Raw genomic sequence first — 17,342 nt, forward strand, 5'->3', positions numbered from 1 at the left:
TATCCGGACAGTGGTTGAAAAAGCAGAGAAGGCATCACAGCAAAAGCGGAGGGGCGACCGACATTGTGCTATAGTAACGATCGACGTGAGGAATGCTTTCAACAGCGCTAGCTGGGAAGCCATCGCCGAGTCCCTACACCGTATGAAGGTTCCTGGGTACCTGTGCAGAATTCTAGGAAGCTACTTTCAGAACGCGTCCTAGTCTACGAGACGAGCATGGGGCGGACAACGTTGAATATAACGGCCGGCGTACCACAAGGCTCTATCCTGGGCCCAACGCTCTGGAACGTAATGTATAACGGAGTACTGAATCTGAAGCTTCCCAAAGGCGTGGAGATCGTGGGCTTCGCGGATGATATCGCTCTCACAGTGGCAGGCGAGACACTCGAAGAGGTGAAGATGCTTGCAATCGAGTCCATCGTCTCAGTAGAGAACTGGATGCAAGCAGTGAAACTGCAGATTGCTCATAATAAAACGGAAGTATTGTTGGTGAGTAACTACAAAGCCGTGCAGCGAGCGGAAATTACAGTCGGGGAACACGTGATACCTTCTAAGCGTAGATTGAAATACTTGGGGGTTATGATCGACGACCGGCTGAATTTCAACAACCACGTCGACTACGTCTGCGAGAAAGCAGAGAAGTCCATTAGCGCGATAGCGAGAATAATGCCGAATAACGCAGGACCTTGCAGTAGCAAAAGACGTCTTCTGGCTGCTGTATCCTCGTCCATACTGCGGTATGGAGCACCAGCCTGGTCTGCGGCTCTCGAAACCCATCGGAATCGTAGAAAACTGGACCGTACGTTTCGGCTCATGGCGATGCGAGTGGCGAGCGCGTATAGGACGATCTCGTTGGAGGCAGTCTGCGTTATCGCCGGCATGATCCCGATTGGCATCACTCTGGCGGAAGACGGAGAGTGCTACAGACGGAAGGAAATCAGAGGTATCCGGAAAACAGCGAGAGTAGAATCACTCTTGAAGTGGCAGCAGGAATGGGACTCGGCGGAGAAAGGTAGGTGGACGTATGGGCTCATACCGGTACTATCGACCTGGCTGATGAGGAAGCACGGGGAGGTGAATTTTCATCTGACACAGTTCCTGTCTGGACATGGCTGCTTCAGGCAATATTTGCACCGGTTCGGGCACGCAGCGTCGCCACTCTGTCCGGAGTGTGAAGACGTGGAGGAAACACCAGAACACGTGGTATTCGAGTGTCCCAGGTTCACCGCAAGACGCGAGGGGCTGCCTGCCCTTCATGCCGGGAACATAGTGGAGGAAATGTGTCGCGAGGAGGGCACCTGGAACGCTGTGAACAGTGTAATCGTGCACATCATGTCCGAGCTACAGCGGAAGTGGAGGGTCGACCAGCGTGGTAATAACCCCTGACCGTAGAAGAGAAACAACTGCGAGGGCTGCTGCAACGGACTGTACCCCACGAGAGTCGCTGTGACGGAGTGCGCGTCATGTTGGAGGGCACTGCCTAATCGGCGCTCCGTTGGGAAGAGAGATCCTGCGAGGGTGGCTGTGACGGGGCGCGCGTCAAGTTGGAGGGCGCTTCCTAATCGGTTCACGTCTCGACAGGTGAGAAACCCCGCGAGGGTGGCTGTGACGGGTTGCGCGTCAAGCTGGAGGGCAATTCCTAATCGGTACACGTCTCGACGGGTAGGCGGAATCTGGAGAGCAGGACAACAAAAGGCTGGCAATGCCTGTTGGTGGATTGGATGGAGGAACACTGCGAGGGTCGTCTAGACGAAGCGAGCGCCTAGGAGGGCGTCATCAGATCGGTGTGTACCCCACGAGAGCTGCTGTGACGGAGTGCGCGTTATGTTGGAGGGCACTGCCTAATCGGCGCTCCATTGGGAAGAGAAATCCTGTGAGGGTGGCTGTGACGGGGCGCGCGTCAAGTTGGAGGGCGTTTCCTAATCGGTTCACGTCTCGACAGGTGAGAAACCCCGCGAGGGTGACTGTAACGGGTTGCGCGTCAAGTTGGAGGGCAATTCCTTATCGGTACACGTCTCGACGGGTAAAAGGAATCCTTTGCAACGGATGTGCGCGGCGGAGTACAACGGATTCGTAAATGAGATATACAGAGAAAAAGGGAAGGATCAACGCTAGTTAGCGTTGAAAACTCGTGAAGTGCATGAGCACAGCCGCCCCCTGAAGTAGTCGCCTAGATGTGGTCCCGGGGGGAATGAGGCTACGAGTAGAGGGCTTGGTTTTTGTGGGTGCGATCCCCACTCGACGTCTGGGTTATCCCTTCCCAGATAAGGCTGGAAGAGCGTTCCTCAATTCTATAAAAAAAAAAAAAAAAACATACGATGAGTCTCGAAGTTTTGGCAGGAGTACCCCCGCTTACTCTTCGGTTCACAGAATTATCCTACAGATTTCTCATCCGTTGCAAGATCATGAATCCATTGGTGATTGATAACTTCGAAAATCTACTACAACTGACTCCTCAGTCAAGTTTTATGTCTTTATACCATGAGTACCTTACCCACGACGTGCACCCTTCACCAGGCATCTCCAACCAAGTTTGCTTCCCATACTTTTGCAATTCCTCTGTCATTTTTGATCTGTCCATGCGACAAAAAATCCATGGAATACCAGATCACCTACGCTCCAATGTTATTCCGTCGATATTTTCGGAAAAATATGGGAAAGTTGGATCTGATAAAATGTTCTTTACTGACGGTTCATACATAAACGGGTCCACTGGCTTCGGCATCTTCAATGAAAATTCCAGTGCCTCTTTCAAACTCAAAGATCCTTGTTCCGTGTATGTCGCAGAAATGGGTGCGATATACTATGCTCTAGGGATCATTGAAACACTGCCCATCGACCATTATTTTATTTTTTCAGACAGTCTCAGCTCAATAGAGGCAATCCACTCAATGAAAGTTGATAAACGCTCATCTTATTTCCTAACAAGAATAAGACATCTATTGAGTGTTTTGGTCGAAAAATTATTCAAGATTACCTTAGCATGGGTTCCCTCTCATTGCTCGATTCCGGGGAATGAGAAAGCGGACTCGCTAGCTAAGGTGGGCGCTTCAGAAGGCACACTTTTTGAAAGGCAAATTGTCTATAATGAATATTTTCACATTCCTCGTCAGGACACACTCGTTAGTTGGCAGCGCATGTGGAGTGAAGATGAGTTCGGTCGTTGGTTACACACGATTATCCCTAAGGTTTCGACGAGTGCTTGGTTTAAGGGATTGAATGTAGGTCGTGATTTCATTCGCGTGATATCTCGGCTCATGTCCAATCACTACAACCTAAACGCGCATCTCTATCGCATTGGGCTCGCAGCAAACAATCTTTGTGATTGTGGCGATGGCTACCACGACATCGAGCATGTTGTCTGGTCGTGTATCCGGTTCCATGCTGCTCGCTCTCAGCTCTCTAGAGCACTGAGAGCACAAGGCAGACAATCGGATATCCCCGTCCGGGATATCTTAGGTAGCCGTGATCCTGATCTTCTGCTTCATCTATACCTGTTCCTCAGAAACGCCGATGTCAACGTTTAATGATGTTTCCTTCGTTGTGTCCCCGTTTTATATCCCTCCTATCCGATCGATAAACTTTTACTTAGTCGCGGCAATACATACACACACTCTTTACAGATACACGGGCCAAAGGTTGTGCAGTCCACTGATGATTCAACAAGAGCCAAAGGTTGTACCGCTCATGACAACTCTACACGAGCTGATGATTGCGCCGGTTAGTGACCATTCTATCCTGGATTCCTCGAGTCGAGAAGACGCAACACGCTAGATATGGGGTACATACTAGGGGGCGTTGCTGATTAATGGTCAGCTGCATCCAAATAGGAAGTATCCCGTGTCGGGCACACGTACAGAGCATTGGAGACAGCAACATCCCAATTACGAGAACACTTGTAATACTAGCCTCGAGCCGACCGCGAGTAATCGGTTACATATTACTAACATAGATAATAAGAAAAACTGTTAAAATATTGAACTCCGGCCCCGTCAGGCTAACGCCATAGGAGCATTGATAAAAATATATATTTTGGAAAAAAAAAATTATCATTCCCGACATTCTTCCAAAAAAATGGAAGTAAAAGTGACGAAGCAGCCAAAAGTGTTGAAAGTCACTATAATACAGATGAAAAAAACTTCATAGAGTCCTCTCCGACAGCTTTGGAGCTTTTCACCTGTTCCCATCGTGTTAGTATCGACCAAATCTTCCCACATGAGCTACCAATCGTTTGCTTTTTGGTCATATACTTCTTCGCGTTTTTCTTTTGAAACGGTTAAGCTTTCTTTAGTTTGAGAGTGAATGTTGCTAAAAACTTTTATCATTTCTGAGCAGTAATCGTCATAGGTTATTTTATTCTTATTTACTTCATATATGTCTGTAGGCAGTTTGGTCATTATTCCATATATTAATTCGAATGGAGTCTATTCTGTTGAGGAATTCACCGTTGTATTGTATATAAAAATAAAGTATGGCAAAATCGAGACGATCGCCAGCAGAGTGTTGCAAAAACGCGCGCCCGTAAATTTTACACGAAACCGTCAATAAAATACCGGTACTGCTTCATTGATGATGAGATCTACACCAAAGCTGATTCAAAGCAGTTGCCTTTAACAGTATCAAACTAAGGAGGCTGTCGAAGTTCGCTACGAAGCATTGGCAGTGAATATTTACGTGTGGCAAACGGATTGAACCATTCGTGACCAACGGCATTAAAAACAAAGAGATCTCCAAAACTGAGTGCCTCGAAAAACGGTATTTGCGGGTTTGAGACAGCACGATCAAAAACCGTTGTGTTGGTCCGAACTGGCTTCATGCCACTACTCCAAAACCGTGTAGGCAAATCCTGTGGATTTTGTGCCGAAAGACATGAACCCACCAACTGTCTTGAACTCCTTCCGATTGAACCATGATGAAGTGCGAACTTCAATAGGCCAAAGGATACAAACACTGAACTACTCTGAAAATTTGGTTTTATTTTAATAATTATAGCCGATTTATCAATCAATTAGAAGTGTCGCAATAATTATCTACTCACCCTTTGTCAACCTCTGGTAACACGTCTGAGGAAAAAAACGCTAATTATTTGAACGTGGTCAAACGTTATTGTTGTGCTCCAGCACATATGTGAAATTTTAACTATACGATTTTATAATAAATGTAATACTTTTTATGTTAGAACCAAATGTATAACCAGATCTTCTTATTGCCACATCATGGAAGATTCATTAAATAATTGTATGGAATTTTTTTTTAAAAACCCTTTATTACATCTTTTCAGTATGATTTGCTTAGCTCAAATTTAATGTATTTCAAATCCAAAACCACTAACATTGATATCTGCTCGAAAGAAGTTACTGATGATTGTTTTTTTGGATCCACTTTTACAGGTTTGGACAAAGCCATCGTTCTAGCTAATCGTTCGGCAGTGTTATTCCATCTTAAAAAATATGACCAAGCTGTGCTGGACATGGACCTCTCAATTGAGCTTAACTATCCGCAAGATATGATGTACAAATTGATGGAACGTAAAGCCCGTTGTTACCTCGGTAACAAAGATCCCCTGAAAGCCCTCAAGTATTACAGGTTAAATCGATGTATAGCTTCCTGAAAACAATATTTTCAAACATCTGTTTTTGTGCTAACAGGGAATGTTTTGAAGCGTTATCCAGCTCGAAACTGAAGGGAGAAAATCTACTGAAATGGACAAAAAGAATAGACAAAATAATTTGTGATCTAGAGCTGCACATCGCCACTGTGAAAAAGTACCTAGAACCGGTGAAGAGTCGAACTGTTAGGAAATTTGTTCCGCATTTTGATAAATCTCTGTACTTTGATTGTACTGAAGAAGAGGGAAGATTTGCCCGCACCAGCACCGACCTTAAACCAAACCACATTCTTATTAAGGAACAGCCCCACGCTTCGGTGGTCACATATGACTACAGTTTATTCCATTGTGATCACTGTTGCCGCCGTGTCGAAGTTCTGTTTTGCTGCTTCAGCTGTGTTGATGTGGTTTATTGTTCGGAGGAATGCCGGAAGCTCGCCTGCACCAGTTATCATCAATTCGAGTGTGGTTTTCTGTCGTATTTGCGCAATTCTGGGGCAAACGTAGTTTGCAGGCTAGCATTGAGGATAGTTACACAAAAATCATACGATCACTTTGTAAGCTTGCAAAGTTCAGAAGATAATTTGAACCAGTTGTCTTGTGAAGAGCTGAATAGGTTTGTCTGTGTATTTCTGTTTTGTCGGGTCCAACATATATAATTGAGCTTTACAGATTACCAGCACATGACTATCGACGCGTTAGTCATTTCGTATCACATGCCGAACGTAGAAACGCAGAAGACTCCTTGAAATGGACACTGATGGCAGTCTTCCTGAACGCTATTCTACTGATGTCCGGATTCTACAACTCGACCAGACTCGATGGGTTAGTTTTATTGCATCTCTTTTAATATATGAAATTTAATGATTTCTTATGCCAGATTAATAGGAACCATCTTGCTTCGAAACATGGGTATAGTCACATACAATTCGCATGAAATATCTGAATTACAGCGCAGAAGACACCAAGATCCGGGTAAATCGGTTTGCATAGGTGCCGGACTTTACCCTACACTAGTTTTATTCAATCATTCGTGTGATCCAGATATCACAAGATATTTCATAGGCAACGAAGTTTATGTCCGCACGGTGAAGAACATAGCTGCTGGTTCGTCAGTATCGGAGAACTATGGGCAACTGTTTGCCCGCTCCGAACGAAAGGACAGGCGCAAATTCCTCAGGACATTGTACAAATTTGAGTGTAACTGCCGTGCTTGTGTTGAAGATTGGCCCACTGTTTATGAAATGGTCTCCTCCAAAGTTCGGTTCCGGTGTAGGGGGAAGATCGGATGCAATAATGGCTTGGTGTATACCGAAGATTGTACTAGCGATGCTTTGACGTGCGAAAAATGTGGAGAGTTGACCGATATCAACGAAAGCTTCAAATTATTGAAGGTATGATTGACTTATAATTGATATTGAATATCGGAACGACCTGGATTTTTTTTCCCTAGGACACAAATATGTTAAATAATTACAATGAAGCGAATCGTCTCCATGAAATGGGCGAATGTGAACGAGCGCTCTTCAAGTATGCAGCCATCATGAATTCTTTGGACCAGGTTTTGGTTCAACCCTACAGAGAATACCATCTTTGTCAACAAGGTATCCGAAGGTGTTCACTGGAACTTGGAAATATGTATGTTGCACAAGGTGACCGGAATAAATCGCCACAGTAAACAACTGCAACAGAAACAACCGCTTAGAAAAAGTGTAGTAGGCTAGAAATATTTGGCGCGGGAAAAACATCATGTGCCTCACATTTCTATTATAAATTTATTCTCTTGTTCTCGTTTTTCGAAATTTATTCTGAGGACAATGTAATGGGGACGAAGTCCCCATTTGGCGAGGATAAGGAATCGAGGCGGCCCATGCCGCCAAGATGACGCAATCCGAGTCCACCGCCGACCCGCCGTCGGAAGCGGCGGTGTCTCGCACGCAAACCTGGGATCCACTGATTGCCCGGTTAGTTTGAAACATAGGATACGATCCTTTAGCAATGTCCGACCGAGCTCTAGCGAGCGTCGGACGGTATACGTCTGCCCGGGGCGTTACGTTTGCCTGGGGCGATACGTTTGCCCGGTTAATTCTTGTTTTGAAATACAATACCGCGCCACAATATTTATAGCCTACTACACATTTTATAAGCGGTGGTTTCTGTTGCAGTCGTTTTCTGTGGCGATTTATTCCGGGAACCGTTGCACAAAACTAGCCTGGTAATAACATCAAAGCGACTGGAAGAGAGGGGGATTATATTTGTCATGTCATTACCTACCATAGGTTTCATCCAGGGCAACTCCCTAAGCAGGACTTACTAACTCAGAAAAGCTACATCGTACACTTATGTGTATTAGTTTTTTGTCTGCCAAAAATTCTAATAAGTGTATCAAGCTTAAAATTAACGAAATGTGATAAAATAAAAACAATGAATCTTGAACATAAACATTCTGTTTGGGTTTGGTCAGTCGCTGGAATGGTATGGACATGAAGGGTAATATTTTTTTTTTATCCCATTTATTTATTTCAGGCTCATTAGCATTTTAGCTGTAACAGAGCCGAATTTTAATCGTGTACATGTCACATGGTTATCATATCTATAATTATAGCACATTACATTACACAGTTGCCATTCGCCAGTATTCCTTCTATACCATTGCATATGGTACATTTACACAGTAGCCATTTAGGCGTAAGAGTATTCTGTATTGTATTTTTCTTCCATTATCCAGTTAGACCACCGGACAGCGGAGAAAGTTGATTGATCATTGTTGAGCTATTTATAGAACAGCAGCCCGATGTGTCTTGCAGAGCAGAGCAGTTGTATGGATGAATCGATCTAATTTCGACCGTGGATCGATCTCCATCGCTGATGATTGTTGCGTGGACGTAGCTATTCTGTAACAACACAAAGATGGTCAATGAGGGTCCTGAGTTTTGAACTCACGATCGATCGCTTACTAAGCGAACGCGCAGCCAATGTGGCTACGGAGACCCCCCTTGAAGGGTAATTTAAACAGTGTAAAAATATGTGTTTCGGCGATATAACTTTTTAGGCTGCCTCAGTACACCTTTTAATATTTATTACAATATTTGAAGCGTGGTTAATTTTGAATGTAAGTGGGGTGTATGTGATTTGATCGATTATTCTTCGTCAACTTTTTCTCTAGTCGAACAGCAAAAACGTTCCAATTTGAGTTTGCTATAGAATCCGATAGATGAGGTTCTGACCTATCTTCCACATTGTCAAATATAGCTGGGAATGTGTTTGCAGCTAAGTTATGACCAAAAGAGAGAGTCGATGTAGAGAAATCGATCAAGTCACTTCACCTCTTTCATTTTTAGACCCTCAATAAACAATGACACTGTGTCATTCGTTTAACAATATATAACAAAATGCGTTTCTATGCGTTCGACAGTGATCATTCCGTTTACGTGTGTGGCTGCATGCATTTGGTACAGCGAGTTTCCAACATCTCGATTCCCTTTCTGTAGTACAAAACGTCTAAGTCTTCGAAATATGCCTCAGTGCCACTCTGCAGACTACATATTGGACTCAGGAGTGTGGTAATGGATCCGTTTGGGATGGATCGTTTCATCCATTGTCACAAAACGTCGAAAGAAGTACACTCGATTACGCTTCAACAACGCCATGAATCATGTTTTCGGTCGATGGTCAGCAAACGCGGCGTATAGCGGATCGTTCAAAACGAGTCGATGCACTCGTTTTACGATTTCTTTCTTTCTTTCTTTCTTTGTTTTTAAGAGGCTTTAAACTTTGCAGTTCATTCGCCTCTATTACGATTTCACGTTTCTTTGTTTTTAAGAGGCTTTAAACTTTGCAGTTCATTCGCCTCCAAAAACGATTTCTGGATTCGTTGCCTCTTTTTGCCTTCCAGAGCGAGGTGCATCTGCGATGCTTCTGCGGCCCATTTCAAATTCACTAAACCATCGATAAACTTTTGTTCTCGATGGAGCAGAAGTGGAATAACATTTTGTCAACCACTGCATTGGTTGTTCAGGAGTTTCTCTCATCAAAAAACAATGTTTGATCCAAATACGATATTCCTCTTTTTCCATTTTCTATACCAATGCTCAGGTAGTGACACTGTAGTTTGTAGTTTATGAACAAATAAACGAAGTATCATGAAACTTCACACATAAGCTAGTGACAGATAAACCGCTCGAAACGAACCATGTTATTTTTTTAGTTTTTTGGCGCCATCTGTTAAAAAATCTCGAACTTTTCAGACCATGTAGCAATCTCCAACGCACGTGAACCATCCTTTTATATCCACTCCTGATATCTTCGAACTTGCTGCAGTCACTTGTTCCGGAGTGCGCAAGCTGATATTGTCATGACGGATTGAAAATCGTGAAAACCATTTTCTTTCCGTAATTGCAATGGACTTTACGATTGACAAATTTTAAAAAATATTGTCATTTTTGTCTTTTACCAGGAACATTATCTAAGGAAGGAATTCCGTCGGAATCCGAGAATGCCTTTATCTTGAACAGAAGTGACTGCATCACGACTGGGAATGGCGCATCGTTACTGGCGTTCCATATTTTTCAGCCAGGTTAAGATTTTCCGTTCCACTTGTTGGAGACCCTTTACCACTCAAACGGAAGGGGATCGAGTGGCTCCATAAAATTCCCAGCACCATAAATTGTTTTCTGGTAATATCGTTGTATTGTTATGTAGTAAAACTTGTCTTGTATGAAATGTAGCGTCTCGTGTCGGATCATATAAAACAAGCTTAACCCTCCTGTACTCGCACCCGAAATCATAACTCGTATATTAGCGCACGGTGTAACATACCGAGAGTTGAACTCTGTAAAATTGCTATTGTGTAGTTTTTGGGCATTATTGGTATTTATTTGAAGAAGAGAATATTTATTTGAAGAAAAATCCAGAATCTATTTTTTCTTCAACTCCATTCAGTTTCAATAGTTCAGCCTCCTCAAAACAGGGTAATTTTTGATACGCCAACACAAATAATAGAATTCGATTTTTGGCGTAGAACTACGTTTTTCATTAAGGGTGCCAAATCAGAAAACAAGTCACGTTTTTATGAAATGAAGTTAACGTTAATAACTATTTTTGCCGTACACGGATTCTGGCGATTTACATACCAAACGAATCGGAAATTTCCTAAGATTTGTCTTATATGCTATACATTCCAATAGTCTGTATATGGTTTAAATTGATGAAAATTGCATTTCCTCATACATTTGTTCTGTCCATTTGTGTGCTTTCCCAAACAGAGCTGTCAATAACGAGCAACTTATCGACGAGCAACGGAGGGGAAACCGTAAGATGTAAAGTCTCCGTGAACAAACGAAAAAAAAAAGAAGAACGAAGGGGAATATTTGCTTAGAGTATAAACAGTGGATCTTGCTGAGGCAAACTTCATTCTTCGTAAGGACACCGACTGGACAACACTGTTGCTGGGCGAGCCGGACGGCGAGGGATCCAATGGTTTTCTCAAGGCAATAAGGGTGGAGGAGTAATATGAGGAAAGAGTAAAGTTTTCCAAGGGCCTTTTTGAAGGCTAGAGACGAATGAACTGAAGAAGTTTAAAGTCTCTTTAATTCAAAAAGGAAAGGAAGGAAAGGCAAACTTTCAGTATCGTTATAGATATGAAACAATGAACATCGCTTGTTCTTCCTTGTTTTGCGCCATCACATGTCTTCGTTTCGAATTGAGCTGTGGACGCGTCCAAATTACTCACTCGCTGATGTCTCTGGCATTGGAATTATTGCATCAAATTGATGCCATTGCATTATTATTTTGAGCTACACAATTGTGTGGGGAAATCAGTTGCTTCAAGCCATCGATATATGGATATTTGTGTGCGTACGTGCGTGCTTCATAACCCGTACGAAAAAATAGTGCATCTTCGTTACGCTGAAACCCCATTTGTAATGATAAACATAAACAAGAAGGGGAGATAGCGGGAGGGAATTATTTACGCTAGAGTATTAGTAATGAATTTCTGCTGAGGCAAAAATTCAGCTTTGTTCCAAGCAGTTAATATCGTTTGTTTTCTGTCATCATAAAGGCATCGTTGGTGCCTTTGACATTGAATCAATGCTTTGAACTGACGCTATGGCGAAGCAGTTGTTAACGTTGTGCACCAAAGAATAAATAGGGGAATCAAGAAGTTATAATAAGTCATTAATTTATTTGGGTTAGCGTGCAGATAGAGTTTATTTCGCTTATTTAGTCACCAAGAAAGCAAATTTTGTTCTGGAATTCTGTATGTGATTTGGGTTCTTTTGCCAGTAGCAAAACTTTCTCCACTAAAGATGACAGTTGCGTTTATCTCGAGCATGTATTGTTTTGCGAGCACAAGAATAAATTATCAAACAATTATCGTCAAATGATTCTACTATAAAAAAAATTTATACTTATAGAATGGTAATTTCAAAATTTCCGTAGCATTATAAAATAATATCCATATAATGCATTAAAGCATAAAGAACTATGAAATAACATAGAAACGTATTAATCGATTGAGGCTTCATTGGTGTAACAAACAGAACATACCATAACTTCAGGCCCGAGAAAAACCCGTGTCTTTTTTTCAATTTCATGTAATTGTAACCTTTGTCAAATAAGGTATTCAAATATTTTCAAACATATAAATAAAATTTTATTAAATTAAATGATTTACAGTGATTTTAAAGGATATTTTTACGAATTCACACGTTTTAAGGGTTTATAAAGTCCACCTTCTGTTAGTGGCAATGCTAGATAATTATTTGGAACGTATTCGGACCTTTTCTGGATTATAATGCATACAAATATTGTAAACATCATGCTTGCACACCATTTGTATCAGATTTATTTGTCTAAATCATGTAGGGGTAGTGGGGGCAAATTGGTCATGGGGGGCGAAGTGGTCACCTGCTTGTTTGATAGTATAACTATTGACTATTGATACCGTATTGATAGTCATCTTATGTTTGAAGAATTTAATGACTTTTGGGTCACCCTGTACTTCAGTAGTACTGTTACATGCCAAAATAAAATTAAAAACAGAAATTGTACTTACGATAGCCATTCGGCCGTAGTTCTGTGCGCATGACATCTAAGGAATTTGTCGTGAAGTTTAGTTTATTCTATCTGATATATTGGATAAATCATCAGTTTGGACGACTGTTTTCATATTCTAGGAGAGGTGAACCGATATTTTGTTCAATCTCAGCGATTAATTAACATAGAAATTATTTTGATGTTTGGGGGCAAAGTGGTCATAGGTGCATAACGACTTACAATGTTCTGTTTACTAAAGCTAATATACCTCATTACATTTTGTTCTTGAAGAGGTTCCTTTTGTGGCTTTGACCCTGGAAAAATATGCCACTCCAACTAAACCAAGCCTCATTTTGCGGAACGTTATGTGTTTCTTACAACGTTTTTATGTGCATCAGGAAATTTAAATTGAGAATCTAGGTAAATAGACCAAGCTTATTTCATACATGTACCTACTATATCGAATATGATTTGAACAAATTTGGACGAAAAAAAACGCATAAATCTATCACATTTAGCTTGATATGTGCGAGTGCCCCACTTGCCCCACCACTTTGCCCCAACTAGGTGATCACTTTACCTCCAAGCAAAAGAAAAGATCGATTTTTCACCTTTTTTTTTCAATGATGAGAAAAAAATGAGATATGGCCACGCTAGATATGGGGTACAGACTAGGGGGGCGTTGCTGATTAACGGTCAGCTGCATCCCAATAGGAAGTATCCCGTGTCGGACACACGTACAGAGCATTGAAGACTGCAACATCCTAATTATGAGAACACTTGTAATACTAACCTCGAGCCAACCGCGAGTAATCGGTTACATATTACTAACATAGTTGTAAGCAAACGTTGTCAAAATATTGAACTCCCGGCCCCGTTAGGCTGACGCCATCTGAGCCTTAATAAAAACATATATTTTGGATAAAAAAAGACGGGTGGGTAATGTCGGGGACATAACCGGAGTGACGTAGGACTATACAAAGGGGACAGCTTTTGCTAAATATATATTTTAAATATATTGTTTTATTTTCTTCTCCTACGTGAATACCTACCTATCTACCTGAAAAATGGATTAGTTTTCTGTTTACTCTTTATGAACATGTTGGGGGTTCTGAAAAGAACCTTTGGTGTTGTGTTTTTGCTTTTTTTTATACAAACTTTCTCAATTTTTTCTCACTATCTCATAGTTGATTCTTGATTTTTTCCTGGAGGCTTTGTACTTATTAAATGTTCAACGCCGGGCATCTTTTGGCGTATGCACATATCGTACAATCAAAATGATGGCTGTGATAGGGAATGCATAGGTGGTCATCAGCGCGCGTTTTGTACTTTAGCGGTACACGCTCACAGGATAGAGACAAATCGGCAGACTCAGTCAAAGGGTCGAGTCCAACGAGACGAACGAATGAGCGTTAAAAGGCAGCGATGGCAAAAAAATACATTCATTACGTTTTGTTCGCTCGTTGGATTCACATGCAGTCTAAAAAGGGTCCTTTTCAGGATCACAAAATTATCTTCAATCTAAAGAGTTTATTGTTTTGTTATCACTCGATATCCCCATCTTGTTCGGCTAAACCTTTCTGTTTAGCGATTGCGTTTGCCACTCGCCACAGCTTTCACAGTTGGAAAATTTCCTCCCATCCAACTTGTGACATGTTGTACAGTAAATTACATTTAATGCGACGTGCCGAAGCACCACTCAGTGTCGCATTGGAGGCGATTTTAACCTGTAATTGAACATTTGCGATGACAGTGGTACAGTGTCGACTTTTAATGTGGGGTCATAATTTGGACCCCGAACTCTATGTTTACAAAAATGTCCAACTAAATATGTCGCATTACAGGTCCGTCCAATTAGCTAAATGTCGAATTAATTGTAAATTACTGTACTTTCAATCTGGAAACAATTTAAGAATTGGTGAAAATTGAATAATCAGGAAAGTCCCCAACAATCAATAAGCTCAGAACAACTTCCAAATTCACATACTCATCATATCCTGGCAAACAAATTATGAAAAAATCAATTTGTGTTTTATAATTATTTTGGATATTATTTTAGAAAGCATTGAACTGTATTTCGTAAACTCTTTTTGAAAGGTTTAATGGCCCTGATAAGCGCCGTGTTTTATGGAATGGTTCCAATTTAGAAAACTTAGTACTCGTGACTTTGAAAAAAAACATTTCGAACGCCCTCGATGCCGCCTTCTTCTGGATTTGCCACCAAAGCAGATTGTATAAAGAACAAACTTTCTTCTTCTGCTACCTGCTGCCGTTTTGCGATTGCGTTTGCCATTCGCCACTCGCTGCAACTGCCTGTTGTCTTGATGTCCACCGAACCGAATGTGTTCTGTTCCGAATGCGGGTTTTCTTATCGTCGCGAGCAGCTTTGCCAGCTAACTCGATCACTTCGCCTTTCCCTTCACTTTTCCTCCTTTACCATGTCCAGACATGACTGCTTGGATTGGTTTGTTGATGTGTTGTGATGCGAACCGATGTGGTGTACGGTTTGAATGAGAATGATCGTTACGGCAGCGGAGCGGGGATTTTTAAGCTGTCTGGCTGGCTCAAGAATTACGCATGTGTGAGACTGCGACCAATGTTTCGTTCATTTTTTTCTTTTTCCTTTCCAATCGTGCTTCATTCTATTTCGCTGCTGCTCTGGTTGCCCGTTTTGGTCGGTACGATTTGAGGAGCACAAAATGGACCAATCAAAAATGGGCACATAGTGCATTTTGACAATGCTTGATATTTCACAATTATTCAGTTATTTATCTTAAGAAAAATGAAATGTTATTCGTTATGATAGATGCGTAGATATATTTCCTATCAATTGATGCAAAAACCTTTGCGATCTATTGAGAAATGCTCGAGTTATAAGCGTTCCAAATCTTGCATTTTTTCCTACTTGTTCAGTGCCTAGATTTCCATTTCACCCCCTATATATTCCGGTTAGACGTAGTCCTACGTCAAAATAATGATCAAAAATTTTATATTTTGAATTTTTATAGTAAAAGCCGTATGCTATCTTGAACAACAATTTAACTCACTATAATATTATATTCTAAGAAAAACGGGAATTGTAGCGGTATGTCGACGCTGGAAATGGGCATATTCTTTAGGGTGACCACTATGCCCCCACTTCCCATAGTTAATGCATCCCGATAACCTCAATTTTGATCATGGTTTGTTCGATGCACTGATGTTGGTTTATCCATACCAGTAATAATATGAACGTGATGTCATAAATCATTGAAATAAATAAAAACGATTCTCATATATTTTTTTAAATCATGAAATTTGCGAATAATTGGTGAAGAGAATAGCGCAAACTGACTTAATTGACGCATGCGCACAGTCTATTTATAACATTACCCACTTTTATTATGCATTTTCCATTTTGCGATTTTCTTCTGATAGCAGATCAGTTCGTCGCGGATGATCAGTGCAAATGTTTTAACATTTTCTGTTGTTTGGGAATGTATTTCGTAGAAAGGCGTTTGAAGTGATTTACTAGGAAATACACAAGTACCGTAAGTATCGTTGACTACATTGGTTATGATTGGAATCCTATTTATGAAATATTGGTCTCTCGGAGTGTCTCGCGATTCTACAATATATGTTCACATACAACCTGTTGCAGCGCATTGGCATAACCTTCTCAAAGGTTATGGTAACGTTGAACAAGCTTGGAACCGATCTTATAGAGGTTGTATGTATTTGTATTAGAATAATTCACTTAGAAAAATCCTCGGTCGAAAACTACCAAATACATTTGGTAATGCAAAATTAGTAGAATGTACAAATTTTTTGTACATATTGTCAACAAACCCGCATCCCTACCAGAGATTAGTATATTTTACTCGATAACATTAGTAAGCTTGGATATAGTCATATCTGAAAACTGGTGAGAAAAGCGCATATTAACCATTTTAATTGTTCCCATAAGGCAATACGGAGGTATAATAAGGATATAATTCTGATACGTGCAATTTCAGCGAGAAAATGTAGCTGATATTGGGCTTCCGAATCATGGTTCTGCTTGACATATGTGTTTATTAGTACGGTCGAAAAGGACTATAGATTGGTAGTATTTACCAAAAAATTCGTTATATTTACTAATTATTTCTCTCAGTGTTGATTCGTTATACGGCTTTTTTCTTGGCGGCCCAGGAACGTATCTTGGCCGTAGAGCGAGGTATGGGTGTTTAGTAAAAAAGTTAACAATTTAACGATTAAAATGGGTAAGTTTTCTTTCGATTGCACTAACCACTCGCTTTCCTCCCTGACGCAACGAGCAACATATTTGCCTAAATTCGGGCGTTAATGTGAGTTGATGCGTAAAATTAATTATTCTCCATTTACCTATGATAGGCATTTATCGGTTATTGTATTGTAGGTCGCCCAATCAATTCGTGCTCAATTCACTTTTTTATCGTGTAGGTCTTGCTACTAACAATTTCCAACAATTTCCTACACTTGATGGTTAAATCCTTGGTCTGCCAAGAATCTAACAAGGCCTACCGATGACTCGCCTCCGTCTCATTCACACCGAAGGAAACGATCTCATTAGTGGAATCCGAACAAATGAGGCGTACAAGTTTGCCCCAGAACGTGCTGTCCTTTTTTTTTTTTTCCAATTCGTTTATTTGTAAGGCTCAATCGCATAAGCTTTGCGGAGCCGCTAACTCAAGTTTTG

At 41.2% G+C, this 17,342-nt stretch overlaps 2 protein-coding genes across 3 annotated transcripts in view; both read left to right on the plus strand.

The window, feature by feature from the left end:
* The window catches only part of LOC129778276 (SET and MYND domain-containing protein DDB_G0273589-like), a 115,348-nt gene that overhangs the window by 19,806 nt on the left and 78,200 nt on the right, over positions 1-17,342 (plus strand). Inside the window, exons 2-7 of one of the 2 annotated variants that reach the window (XM_055785075.1) lie at positions 5,391-5,586; positions 5,649-6,224; positions 6,281-6,433; positions 6,489-7,002; positions 7,062-7,250; positions 7,805-8,050. In XM_055785075.1, the coding sequence (XP_055641050.1) occupies positions 5,391-5,586; positions 5,649-6,224; positions 6,281-6,433; positions 6,489-7,002; positions 7,062-7,250; positions 7,805-7,819 (1,643 nt within the window). In that variant the 3' untranslated portion in view covers positions 7,820-8,050. Of the gene's footprint in view, positions 1-5,390; positions 5,587-5,648; positions 6,225-6,280; positions 6,434-6,488; positions 7,003-7,061; positions 7,251-7,804; positions 8,051-17,342 lie in introns of those variants that run through there. The other variant, XM_055785074.1, reaches the window with a different exon arrangement.
* The window catches only part of LOC129778279 (aquaporin AQPAe.a), a 282,805-nt gene continuing 281,548 nt past the window's right edge, over positions 16,086-17,342 (plus strand). The window contains exon 1 of the mRNA XM_055785080.1: positions 16,086-16,176. The gene's annotated coding sequence lies outside the window, so the exon portion shown is untranslated. The remainder of the gene's footprint in view (positions 16,177-17,342) is intronic.

This window comes from Toxorhynchites rutilus, chromosome 3 (assembly GCF_029784135.1).
Source record: "Toxorhynchites rutilus septentrionalis strain SRP chromosome 3, ASM2978413v1, whole genome shotgun sequence".
Lineage (NCBI taxonomy): Eukaryota > Metazoa > Arthropoda > Insecta > Diptera > Culicidae > Toxorhynchites > Toxorhynchites rutilus.